The sequence below is a fragment of the Crocuta crocuta genome, unplaced genomic scaffold (genome assembly GCF_008692635.1).
Source record: "Crocuta crocuta isolate KB4526 unplaced genomic scaffold, BGI_CrCroc_1.0 scaffold73, whole genome shotgun sequence".
Taxonomy (NCBI): Eukaryota; Metazoa; Chordata; class Mammalia; order Carnivora; family Hyaenidae; genus Crocuta; species Crocuta crocuta.
This window is the reverse complement of record NW_027529443.1, coordinates 7240546-7253136: the sequence shown is the minus strand read 5'-3', so window position 1 is coordinate 7253136 and position 12591 is coordinate 7240546. Positions and strand designations below refer to the sequence as shown.

General features: G+C 39.6%; 1 protein-coding gene across 1 annotated transcript in view; it reads right to left on the bottom strand.

Moving 5' to 3' along the window:
* DNAH3 (dynein axonemal heavy chain 3) overlaps positions 1–12591 on the bottom strand; it is a 165782-nt gene that overhangs the window by 40244 nt on the left and 112947 nt on the right. Inside the window, exons 41-47 of the mRNA XM_077760528.1 lie at positions 11266–11369; positions 8715–9009; positions 6497–6676; positions 2356–2479; positions 2109–2265; positions 1728–1871; positions 111–777 (exon numbers count right to left, since the gene is read on the bottom strand). Of these exons, the coding sequence (XP_077616654.1) occupies positions 111–777; positions 1728–1871; positions 2109–2265; positions 2356–2479; positions 6497–6676; positions 8715–9009; positions 11266–11369 (1671 nt within the window). The remainder of the gene's footprint in view (positions 1–110; positions 778–1727; positions 1872–2108; positions 2266–2355; positions 2480–6496; positions 6677–8714; positions 9010–11265; positions 11370–12591) is intronic.

Sequence of the window (12591 nt, the reverse complement as noted above, 5' to 3'; positions counted from 1 at the left end):
AGTGCCACCACTGGATCAATCCTCAGACCCCTGTTAGAGGACCAAATTTAGGCACAGGAGACCCTGAAACACCCTGAGGAAAAGGGCAAACTGAGTTTGCTTCTTCTTACCAAGAACAATGTGAAGATTCTTTTTCACCCTCTCGATAAAGAAGTTATACATAGAAAGAGGAGTGACTTCAATCTTCTCGCCTTCTGTCCTAGCTGCCGTTTGCATCTTCTCCACAAGGTCAGCCTTTTCGTCGGCTGGGAAGATGTTGGGCACATCTCCTGTGTTTAGAAGCATGTTGATATCCTCGACATATGATTCATCCTTGATCTGGTTATCAGCGAAGAGGAATACGGTACTTTTGGTGGCCACTCCCACCTGCAGCATGATCTTCTTCAGGTCCTCCCTCCAGTCATGGCTTGAGTAGCTCTTGGTGATCTCAATCTGATAAAGCTCGTATGAGTTCATGAATGTGGACAGTTTGCTGGCACTCTGCCTCCCACTGCCCCCGATGCCCACCAGAAGCAAGTGGCCTTTGTCCTGTTTCAGGACTCTACAGATCCTGGAGATGTGCTCAATGGCAAACCTGAACATGACCAAGGACATGGGGGCTTGGCTAATGTTGTTGAACTCTTCCAGGTAGTACTCCATGACCACTGTGAGTTGTTTCAGGTCAGTGATCTCATCATAGATTTTTGGGTCACTTTCTGGCTTAAAGAAATCTCCAAAGAAGAGGCTACGGATATTATCATCGACAATCTTTCCAGTGGGTGACAGGTGAATGAGGACCTGTGGGAAGATAAATCTTAGCCAGGCATTCAGCCAGTGGCCCAACCAAGATGATGATGGGAGGTACAGAGGAAGAGAACAAGAGATACATGTGTTTCCTCTGAGTATATTCTCCAAAGTCAGGGTTCTTTAATAGTTTTTTTAAAAAACATAATATACGGATCTGCTGGTTGTAAAGACTATAATGAAAGGACACTAGAGAAAAAAGCATGAAAGTGAGTGTCAATCTATTTGCCAAATGGTTAAAATGTTGGTGGTCAGATTGTGAGATCCCAGTGGTGGTTGAAGGATGGCACCATTTCTTTAATACGCTTGCTCCTTCACCAAAGAGAAATACAGGTGCTACTCCTGATTCTCACTCTTTGGCTAGAATAGGAATGTTCTAGATGCTTTCTCTTCCTGATATTAGAAACTGGCAGTGCTTCTGCACTTGGCCTCTAGATGCAACATGAAGCACTCACAATTTTTCTGTGGGGAAATCACAGTTTCTTAAAAATAGAGGTACAGCTAGACTATGTAAACACATAGGCTTAAAAACAACTTTTCTTACATCAAAAGGGGAAAGAGAAAATATTTACGAATGGGAAACCATGATAGTCTTCTACTTGAAGATCAAGTAGGATGTTAATCAGACCATAAAAATTTCACGGTTCATTTCTTAACTCACAAATGAACCTTAAAAATGTATTTTAAGTTAATGATAAACAATTACATCAGATCATAAACCACTTAGAATGGATCCAAATGTATATGTTATCAGGGAAGTGAAGCAAAATTGGGCCAAGTATAATATCACCAAATCAAGTGACTAGTTGACTCAATCCCATTTCCTGAGATTCAGAGAGCAGAGCTATGAGTCTTCATGAGGAAGGAAACCTGAAATCTGAGACTAACAAAGTCAAATATTTGGGACCATTTCTGAGGCCAAATGCTCAGAGGATCTGGCTTACCTTCTCCACAGTCTGCTTGAAGCAATTGGATGTGGTTTCCTTCACCATGTTGAAGAAGACCTGTCTGTCCTCATGGTCAATCAGACGATCATAGAAGACCCGATAAACCTCATGAATCCAAAGCCGGATAAGTTTTTCTATATCCTGAAAATCCAGAGTTAATTATTTGAGTGGTACCTGTGGTGGTAGTTCTTAGTTTCTAATTCCTGGGGGCTGGCTGAGTATTAAACATGATAATGCTTATAAAATACTTAGCACAATGCTTAGCATAAATAAAAGCTTAATAAAAGCTTTTATTAGCAATTACTATTATCACTGTTGATTCAATGTAGCCAAGGATATCGCTGAGTTAACTGGATAAGAGAAATGATAGTGTCTGACCTGCATATGGGTGTGAGGGCAGAGCAGTACTCCTTGGATAACCCGTGAAAAGTCCCTCAGGTTAAAGACATAATGTGACTTCGAGGGAGTTGGCAAGAAATTCTCCACTGCAGCTTTATAAATTGTCATAGTAGCCTGTACCAGCATCCTTCCATACCTTAGGAGGAAGGGGAAGGCAGATGCATCAAAGAGGGGCTAAAACTGAGGATCCGAGGCCAATATTGTGGAAGACACAGGAATCTCTTACCTTAAGAATATCACATCAAACCCTTTCCCAAAGTGCCAGTCAGCAATTGAACTGAAAATCTTGGTTAAAATGTCATCCTCAAAGGCGTTGATAGAAATAATATTCAGATGACGAGTGAATCGTCCTGGAAAACACACAGACTCACACCTACCTCCTGGGCCTTGTGATCCTGGGATTTGGAAGAGCAGGTTTTCTTCTGCCTTCATGTTCTAACATGTTCTGCCACATTTCTAACATGTGGTTACTGGCTGTTGTATTGCACAATGCAAATATAGAACATCTCCATGATTGCAGAAATTCTATTAACAGCACTAATGTTCACGATTGCTTTTAAAAGTGAAGGCAACATGTGATTATTGTATAACAGTCAATTCAGTAATACTTTTATAGAAAGTGGACATCATTTTTGACTCCCCCCCCAATTAACCACTGTTAATGTGGTCTCCTTACATATCTATCTATATTTACCTGTTTTATGTTAGATATCTCTATATGTCTGTATGTCAGTTTTTTTTTTTAATGTTTTTATTTATTTCTAGGAGAGAGAGACAGCGTGAGCAGGGGAGGGTCAGAGAGAGAGGGAGTCACAGACTGAAACAGCCTCCAGGCTCCGAGCTGGCAGTCAGCACAGAGCCCGACGCGGGGCTCGAACCCACAAACCGCGAGATCATGACCTAAGCGAAAGTCGGAAAGTCGGACGCTTAACTGACTAAGCCACCCAGGCGCCCCTATATGTCAGCTTTATTGAGATATAATTTACATACTATACAATTCACCTATGTAAAGTATACTGTCAATCATTTCTTAATATTTTAGTCGTGCAACCAATACCACAATCAATTTTAGAACATTTTAATCACCTCAAAAAGAAATCTTGTACCCATTAGCAGTCACTCTCCATTTCCTTGGAGTGGTTGGCAATTAATAATCTATTTTTCATTTCTATAAATTTGCTTGCATATCTTTTTTTTTAAAAAGCATGTGATTATGTAAAATAAAACACAGATAGAGAAAACCATACAAAAACAAATGTAAAGTTTAGTGGATCATCATAAGATCAATACCCATACATCTACCATCCAAGTCAAAAAACAAAGCTTTGCTTGCCTTTCACAGATGCCTCTCCACATGTCCCATCTCAGTCTTAGCTTTCTCCCTTTCTCCAAAGATTACTACTATCTTGACTTTTCTAGTAATTTTCTCTGCTGTCTTGCATTTCTTTAGGTTTTTTAATCACCCAAGTGTTCATTTCTACACAGCACAGTTTAATCTTCCCAATTAAAAAATAAACTTGATTATGTCTGAGAAATCTCTTTTAATCTATAGATTCCCCTTCTATTTCTTTCATCTTTTGTCTGATGAGTATGAGGGCTGTTTGATCTGTAGCTTCACAGCCAGGATTTTGCTGATTGCATACTCATGGCGAGCTAATTTTGATCCTCTGTCTTCTGTATTTCATACTAATTTGCAGCTGGATCCAGAGATCAAATTCAGATTCCATCTCTGCCCAGATGGTAGGTGGTGGTATATTCTTTCATCAGAGACATGATGTCTCTCATTTTGTGATGTTAGTAGCTACTGATGCTCAATGGCTAGATCCATTAATTTACTGGGGATTGTAAAATGGTAATACTCTGATTCTATCCTCTTTTTTTCATTTATTGGTTGGAATACTTTTGTAAAGAGACACTTCCTTCACCTAGGATTTCCTCATACCATGGTACATTTCATGTAAGAAAGTTAAGACAAATGTTTGATTATTTCCATTTATTTATCAGTTTTTAATATAATAAATTCTTTCCTTACCATCCTCTGAAAATGTCCAATTATCACTATTATTATAGATCTGTGGATTTAAATATATTTTGATAAATTTCAATCCATTAAAATTGCTATCATTATTGAAGCTCAAATATTCCTATCTTTGGCCAGTGACAGCCTCCTTATGTTGACAGATGAGTCCTTCTGACATGAACATTTTATCTCTGAAAGCTTTCTTGTTATCTGTTATATCAAGAAGTTACAAACTCATCTTGTATATTTTCTGCCCCGGATATGCAATCAGTCATTTCTCAAGAAGCTCTGGTTTCTTTTAGCAGCAAGTTCAATTTTAAAATAATCTGGGTGCTAGGCATGTTCATTGTTAGGTGAGTTGGCCTTAGACCTAGTACATCAATGGACATTATGAGTTATTACTACTAACTGTATTCTAATTTAGAAATACAGGGCTTTCACCTAATTTCATGTATATTACATCTTGATCTTTCATATTGACATTTCTGATTCTCAAGGACACAAGGGCCAGTAGAAATAGAAATATCAGGGTTGCCTGAGTAGTGCAGTTGGTTAAGCGTCCAACTCTTGATCTTGGCTCAGGTCATGATCTCACAGTTCATGAGTCTGAGCCCCACACTGGGCTCTGTGCTGATTGCATGGAGCCTGCTTGGGATTCTGTCTTTCCTTCTCTCTGCCCCTCCCTTGCTTCTGCTCTCTCTCTCTCAAAGTAAATACATTTACTTAAAAAAATGAAATAGAAAATTCCACAATAACTCATTTGTATCATCCTACTTTACACAAAGCTCTCAGAATAAGAATATACTACCACTACGAATTATAATAACTGAAAACGGTTTTATACATTTTGTATTTGCTCTCCTCATCCCCCCTCCATTTTCAATTGTTCTGTATCTACAACACTGGGTCTTATAGCCTTTACATATTATAATCTTTCTCTCCAGTCTTAGTTCAACAAATAACCATATTTAAAACTTATGACCAGTTGCAATATGAATCTCTTCACAGTCATTTTGATCGTGTGAAACCCATTTTCTAGTTGGCTCCCAAGAAAGAGCTTGTGGAAATAAATCTGAGTTCTTGCATGCTGATAACAGGTTTCCTTTTATATGTCAAGGTCAGTTTTGCTGGATATAAAATCCTTGCCTCTAATTTCATTTTCTTGAGTACCTTAAATATGTTATTTCATTTTCTTGTGGCGTAAAGCATTGTGGTGGAATAGTTTTAAGATGATCTAATTTTATTTCTATTATAAGTCATGTGCTCTTTTGTGCCTAGNTCCCCCCCCCCCCACAATTTTTCCTTTTCTTTAAAGTCCAGCAACTTTACTAGTGCATGTATTGGTAGCGATCATTTTTGAGTCTGTATTCTTAGGTACACAATGTGCCAAATAAGATCACCCTGTCCATTTTTCTAATGGAAAATTTTACAGATGAGAAAGCTAAATGCCAGAGAGGAGAGCAAGGTCAAAGAATCTTAAGTCTGGAAATGGTATTAAGATACAAAACAGCTGAACATAAGGGACAGGAAGCAAAAATAATATAAAAACAGGGAGGGGCACAGAACATAAGAGACTCTTAAATACAGAGAACAAACTGAGAGTTGCTGAAGGGGCTGTGGGTGGGCAGATGGGCTAAAGGGGTAGGGGGCATTGGGGAGGGCACTTGTTGGGATGAGCACTAGGTGTTATACATAGGGGATGAATCACTGGAATTTACTCCTGAAACCATTATTGCACTATGTGCTAACTAACTTGGATGTAAATTAATAAATTAATAATTTTTAAAGGAAAAAAAAAAAAGATTCTTAAGCAAGGATGAATCTCAGAATTAAATGTGGATCCTTGATGAATCCAGTTACACCTGAAGCAAAATGTACTCCTAAACTGTTGGATGATGGGTGAAACTCTTACTTGTTTTGTTTGTTTGTTTATTATTACTTTGCTTAGGCCACGTTGGGTTAGTTTTTCTATCTCCTGCAATCTGAAGAATTGTAACAAACACAATAGGTGAATCTTTTACCACCCCTGGCTGAGGATCTCTGATCTAATCCCTTTCCTGGAATACATGCTGATGACACTGAACTCTCCTTTTCACTCTGTTTCTCCAGGGCCTAGCCAAAGGCTCTCACATTCTCTTCCCATGTTCATGTCCTATTTCACACAATTTCCAACATGAAGACCTCAAATTCCACTCCCTGGAGCTAGCCCCACCCCCTCTGGCTATAGCCTAAACATATTTTTCTCCACCTTCCATCAGGGCAGAGTGCCCTGTGCCAACCTTCTATTCATGAAGGTGATCTGGCTCTGCTGGAGGGTGAAGAGGAATGAACTTTCTTTTTCACGTACCAGTAATGTCATTCCTTCCTCCTCCGGGAGGGCCCATGGCAGTCACAAGCAGCACATCCACAATGTCCAGCCTGTTTGTGTCCTTCTTGTCAAACCAGTAACCATGGTCAATCCAGTGCCTCAAGAGCTCAATGGGGGGCTGGGCCCCATATACTTCTTTGGCTGGCATGTTGAGGTCGTCTGGGGAAAGAAGCCATGGCCATACATTCTAAGTCTACGGGATCCCTTGCTCCAATAGGAGACAACAGATAACTATTGCCTCCATGGGAAATGTGCCTATTTGTCCCATCTCCACTCCATGCAGAGCTCAGCTAGTGGACATACTGACCATACGGGGAGAAGATTTCCTGGGTTCTGGGCTCTCTTGCCTCACTAAGATCTCTGCCCATTGTGACTTTAAGGATGCATGGATTGGCATCAACAGATTTAATCTTTTTTCCCATTCCATCAGCCACACTATACTGACTGTCACTATGTGCTAGATACTTTGTGAACTTCTGGGGATAATATGATGGCGAGAAAGACAGTCATACTCCCAGCCAACAGGATGTATAATTTAACCAGCAGGTAACAAATGAACCCCAATGAGAGAAAGGTTTTAAGCTAGGGTTTTTGAGGAGAAAAACCAAAATGGCAAGAAAAGATAGTGATTTTCTCAAGGACAGGGTTTGATTTTCCTCAATAGCATATTGTGTGACCCAGTCACCGTACACAGAAGACTCTCAATAAAATTAAAGCCTTTTAATTTTTCTCTAATGAACACTAATTGAATGCCCAGTTTCTCTCAGATAATATTTTAGAAGTTTATGCATACTGTCTCATCTAATCCAAATAATGACTTTATAAGGAAGAGAGTATTACCTTTATGTTAGAGGTGAGGACCTGAGGGTCATGGAAGTTAAATCACAATATGCCGAGGGTTAGAAAGTGAGATTTGAACCTAGATCTGTTTGACTGCAAAGCATAATTGTTTCTGGATAGGGGGTCCTGTGTGTATTTCTGGACAGGAAGTCGGTTAAGTGTCCAACTTCGGCTCAGGTCATAATCTTGCAGTCCATGGGTTCAAGCCCCAATTTTGGCTCTGTGCTGAAAGCTCAGAGCCTGAGGCCTGCTTCAGATTCTGTGTCTCCCTGTCTTTTAGTCCCTCCCGTGTTCACACTCTGTCTCTCTCTCAAAAAAAAACAAACATTAAAACATTTGTTTTAAAAAAATTATTTCTTGATATACCATAAAAATAGGAAGGGAGAACAGTTTGAAGGAAAGGGAACAGGGCAGGAAAGAAAGAGAAAACAAAACATAATTGGATCTCTGCCTTTAAGAAGCTAATGTTAGTGGGTAAGGATATAAATACATGCAATATTCACTATCAATACATGAATTGTAAGGACAGGACATGAGATAACCCAGAAGACTCGGGCATTACTTTTACTAAATGAAACCCTATGAGTTAGCAATAAGATAGTGGAAAATATAATGTATTTGGCGCCAAGAAATCTGGATTTGGGTTATGGCTCCAGAATTTTCTAGATGTTTGACAGATAGTTTAAACTTCTGGAGCCTCAATTAATTGACTAGTAAAATGATAACGATGGTTAATAACCTCACAGGGATCTTAGGGTCAAGTGAAGTAAATGAGGAAGTTCTTTGTAAACAGGTAAAATCCTGGGGAAATTCAATGTGGTTATTTCAAAATACTTATTTGGCAAATATTAGGTTTCTTCATTTATAGATAACATTTATCTGACAAAACATGGAATAAGGGGTTTATCACAAAGTGAGTGTTGCTTTTGGAGATACAAGAGGGTAAACACTCTTCTGAAACGAATTCTTACTACAAGGTAACCTTGCCTGATCCAAAGGCCCACCCTCCTCTCAGGAGAAACTGGGAGGTTACCTCAGGCAAAAAGGACTGGACTACATCTTACTTACTGAAAATCTGACATATAGCACTTGATCAACAAACACTTGGTAATGAAAGAAGAAAAGCAAAGTTAAAGTTAAAGATGGGAGAGTGGGAGGGAAGTTGGGAGGGATATAGGTAGGAGGAAGGAAGAATGGAAAAAAGGATGAGAAGAAGAGAAGAGGGTTATATTACATTAACCAGAAATATCTCTCTCAGAGAGAGTAAAAGAACTATACAGCAGCCCTACAAAGGGAAGTTCTGGTTTGCTGCAGCATAGAAGAATCTGGTTATGTTCAGATGAGCCCAATGCCTTACCCACAAATACCACTGCTTTCTTCCCTATGGGAGGCCCAAAAAGACCCTTCCGCCGTCGATCCAGCTTGGACATGATGATATCTTGAGTCTGATTGGCTGAAGTTCTGGCAGAGAAATTGATGCAGTTGGGCAGGTAGGTGTTTTTGGGAAGGTGGAGGAGGAAATTGTTGGTAATGGCTGATTTGCCAGTGCCTGTGGGTCCGACAAATAGCATTGGAATTTCATGGTCCATGTATGTTTTCAAGAAGAAGGACTGCCTGGCTGTCTCCATTGTGGAGATGATGAGTTCTGAGACCTGTACCACAAAGACACGAAACAGTCTTGTTACTGGACCAAAGATGCTGGGTTTGGCATTCAGGAGACTTACTATCCATTCAGCTCCATCCCTTACTACCTTTATGACTTCAAGTGAGTATTTAACCTCTCCAAGGGCCTCAGTGAAATGGGATAATCTCTTAACCACTGAAATATCATAGAATAAACACCAATTACACTAAGGATCAGTTTATAGCTGTTGCCCTCAGAGATCATTGCACTAAACCAACTTGTCTGCCTTGTCCCAGGCAAGGTCCACCTCCCGTATGTCATCTCCCATACCCCCATACTGCTCAGGAGGGTGGGTTGTGACATTCAGATCCCATCCTTTGCACTCATTCCTGATCTGCCTTTTTTCAACACTTGGATCCTTGGTTCTAGGACCCACCCCCACTTAATCCTTTTTTCAATATGGAGATTACAACACTCTTCCTGGTATTCAAACCCCAAATGGACTCTAAGGGCTTGGCTTGGACTCACGGAATTCTTATTACTTTGAGTAGAATACCTTACCTTAGCTTGGCTTCTCTGAGCCTGAACTCTGTCATTAGCCATTTGGCCACATTTGGTCCCTCCATGAGAACAGAGGAAGGGAATGGAAGATGTATATCATATGCTGACATCTCCTTAAATGTCTAGGATGGAAGGGCTAGTGAACATGAAGCCAGTGTGTTGCACAGTTCCAGAAAGTACCTTTCACACTGTGGTTTAGGTAAATGGTGCCTCTAAAGCAAAGCTAGACCATAATGTCAATGGCACCAAGTGAGTCTGTGCAACAAGGCAGTCCTGTGAATATTGGTAGAAAAAAGGCTGGGCTTCTCTTGATAAGTAATTTTCTCAAAGGAAAAGGAACAGACAGGGCAAGGGAACTGAAGTGTAGAGGAAGAGAATTAATAGCTGTTGAACTATGGATGCTTTGTCTGTATTATCCCCTGCAGTCCCAGTAATCCTCTGTGGCTGGAGGATTACTGGCTCATTTGTCCAAAGCCATGTGGCCAGTAAGTGGTGCTGAATGCAGGGCCAGGTGCAAAATGCTTATTTTTGCTATCAAGATGGAATTTAAAGCAAGTTGGGTTTCAGAGATTTTTATTTTCAGAGACTAGAACACCTGTTTGACAAGGAAAAATTTTCAGCAGAACTTAAAACTTTCTCTGCATAGGACTCTCTTATTTGTATGAATTCAGTATGATTTCAAACCCCCTGGGGTTCAGGTGACTAAGCTCTTTAAGGAAAATTAAAGTTTGGACCTCCATACTCAGGGCTTCTGCACGACACTCAGCTCCCAGAGTATGTCCTAAATTCAGCACACATCCACCTCTGCTTATCACACCATCTTCAGGAGCAGCTGTCGCCCTGCAGGCTGTCTGACTTGATTGTCAAAATTTTCACTTTTCTATTCACTGTCCACCACTCCATTTGGGGCCTAATTGATCTGCAGTCACCCCCCAGAAAGGTAAAGTATGTCCACTAGCTATTACTAATATAGGCGAATTTTCTATGATGAAATGAGCAGGAGTTAGAGTTGAAAAAAACAGCTAGACCTGTTTTTCTGAGAATTCTGATCAAGGAAATCATTCTCTGGGAATTCTGAAGAAAAGACAACGATCCTTTTTGCCTGAGATGTCTGAGAGGTAAGACTGATGACCACTCGGCATTGATAACTGACCACATGACAATGATATAATCAAAATAGCAAACAGCATGGATCTAGAACATGATGTTTGCCACGTGTTCAGGTATATTACCTTCATTCTTTCAAACATCCTTCGAGAATTTTTTCTGCTATTGTGTAGCTAAGTAAACTGAGGCAGAGAGTGTGAAGGCCCAGTAAGGAATCTGCACCTCTAATTCTAAACTTTATGCTTTTGGAAGCTGATCCAGGGGTGCCTGGGTGGCTCAGTCAGTTGAGCGTCTGACTTTGGCTTAGGACAGATCTCATAGTTTGTGGGTTCAAGCCCTGCATCAGGCCCTGTGCTGACAGCTCAGAGCCTGGAGCCTGTTTTGGAACTGTGTCTCCCTCTCTCTCTGTCCCTTCCCCACTCATGCTCTGTCTCTCTCTGTCTCAAAAATAAACTATAAAAAAAAAAATTGAAGGCTGATCCAGCTCATGCTTGAAACTTTTCCTAAAGAAAGTTCTTAAAAATGCTAATGCAGAACTGACATTAATTCTTCAACCTTGGAGAAAGTTCAGGTCATTTTAGAAACCAAAGCTCCATGACAAATACCTCTCTTTTACCTTTGCATTAGCTGGGATATTTTCCTCCTCTTTAGTAATATACTCTGTCCATGTGCACCAACATCCACTACCTTGCTTGAGGAAATAAAAATCATAGATGCTTCCTGGATTCAAAAAAACAGAACAGGTCATTAGCACCCCAGAGTTTACATTTCATATTTGAGGTGTTTAACCACCTCAGTTATAGACATCTGAAAATGTGTAACTACCAGTATTGGCCAAGTTGTGTAAAACTTACATATTAATGGCAGCTGTATAAATTGGAAAAACATCTTTTAGAGAGTACTAACTCTACTGTTTGCATAAAAGATAATAAGTACTAATTATCTAAATAATTATTTTAGTAATATAAAATACGAAGTACTGAAAAGGACAATAAAACGAGGCAATAAATCAGATCTCACATCCAGAAATACTTGCTTTTGATGGCAATCCTCCTAGCTTTCTCTTTAGACACAAACACATTGAACATGGAAGGACGGATAAGAATAAGATCATTTGACATTATATATTATGAGATATAATTACATGTCATATGTTAATATAATTATATATTCTATTAATGTATACCATGTATTATATACCCATATATCACATATGTTATATGTATCACATATATGCTATATATGTCATCTACTATACTACTTTAAAATAAAGACGTTAAATTTATTTTTTAAAAATGTTTATTTATCTTGAGAGAGAGTAAGTAGGGGAGGACCATAAAGGAGAGAGAGAATCCCAAGGAGGCTCTGTGCTGTCATCACAGAGCTGAATGAGGGGCTTGATCTCATACACAGTGAGGTTGTGACCTGAGCATCAAGAGTTGGACACTTAGCCACCTCCCTTTTCTTTCCATTCTTCTTTGTTTGTCTGGAGTATTTTGTAGCAAATCCTGACATTATATTTCATTTGTAAATACATGTGACTCAGTGTTAGACCAATTTCACTGATTCATTCATAAGCTATGAGATGATTAACTCACTCTTCCTTCCATCTCCTCTCCTCTGACTCCTTCTGTTGTTGATGATGACCATAATTCTCCCATTCCTTACTCTTATGTCTATGTTTCAATAGATTCAGTGCTCTAATTCATGGCTTCTAACACAGCCCATTTAAAAGCTCTTTGTTTTGATTGATCTGTTAGTTGGCAAATTTCTTTTCTTTCTTTTTTTTCCCCAAGAAAGGACTTACGGTGCTCCATTCTCTCAGCTTTCGCAAGTTTGGGAATATCTGCCACCATATTTTTTTTTCAACAATGACTTGGCTGAGAGTGATATTCTCAGGTCACATTTTCTTTCCCTCAGACTTCTGACTGTTCTCTTATGT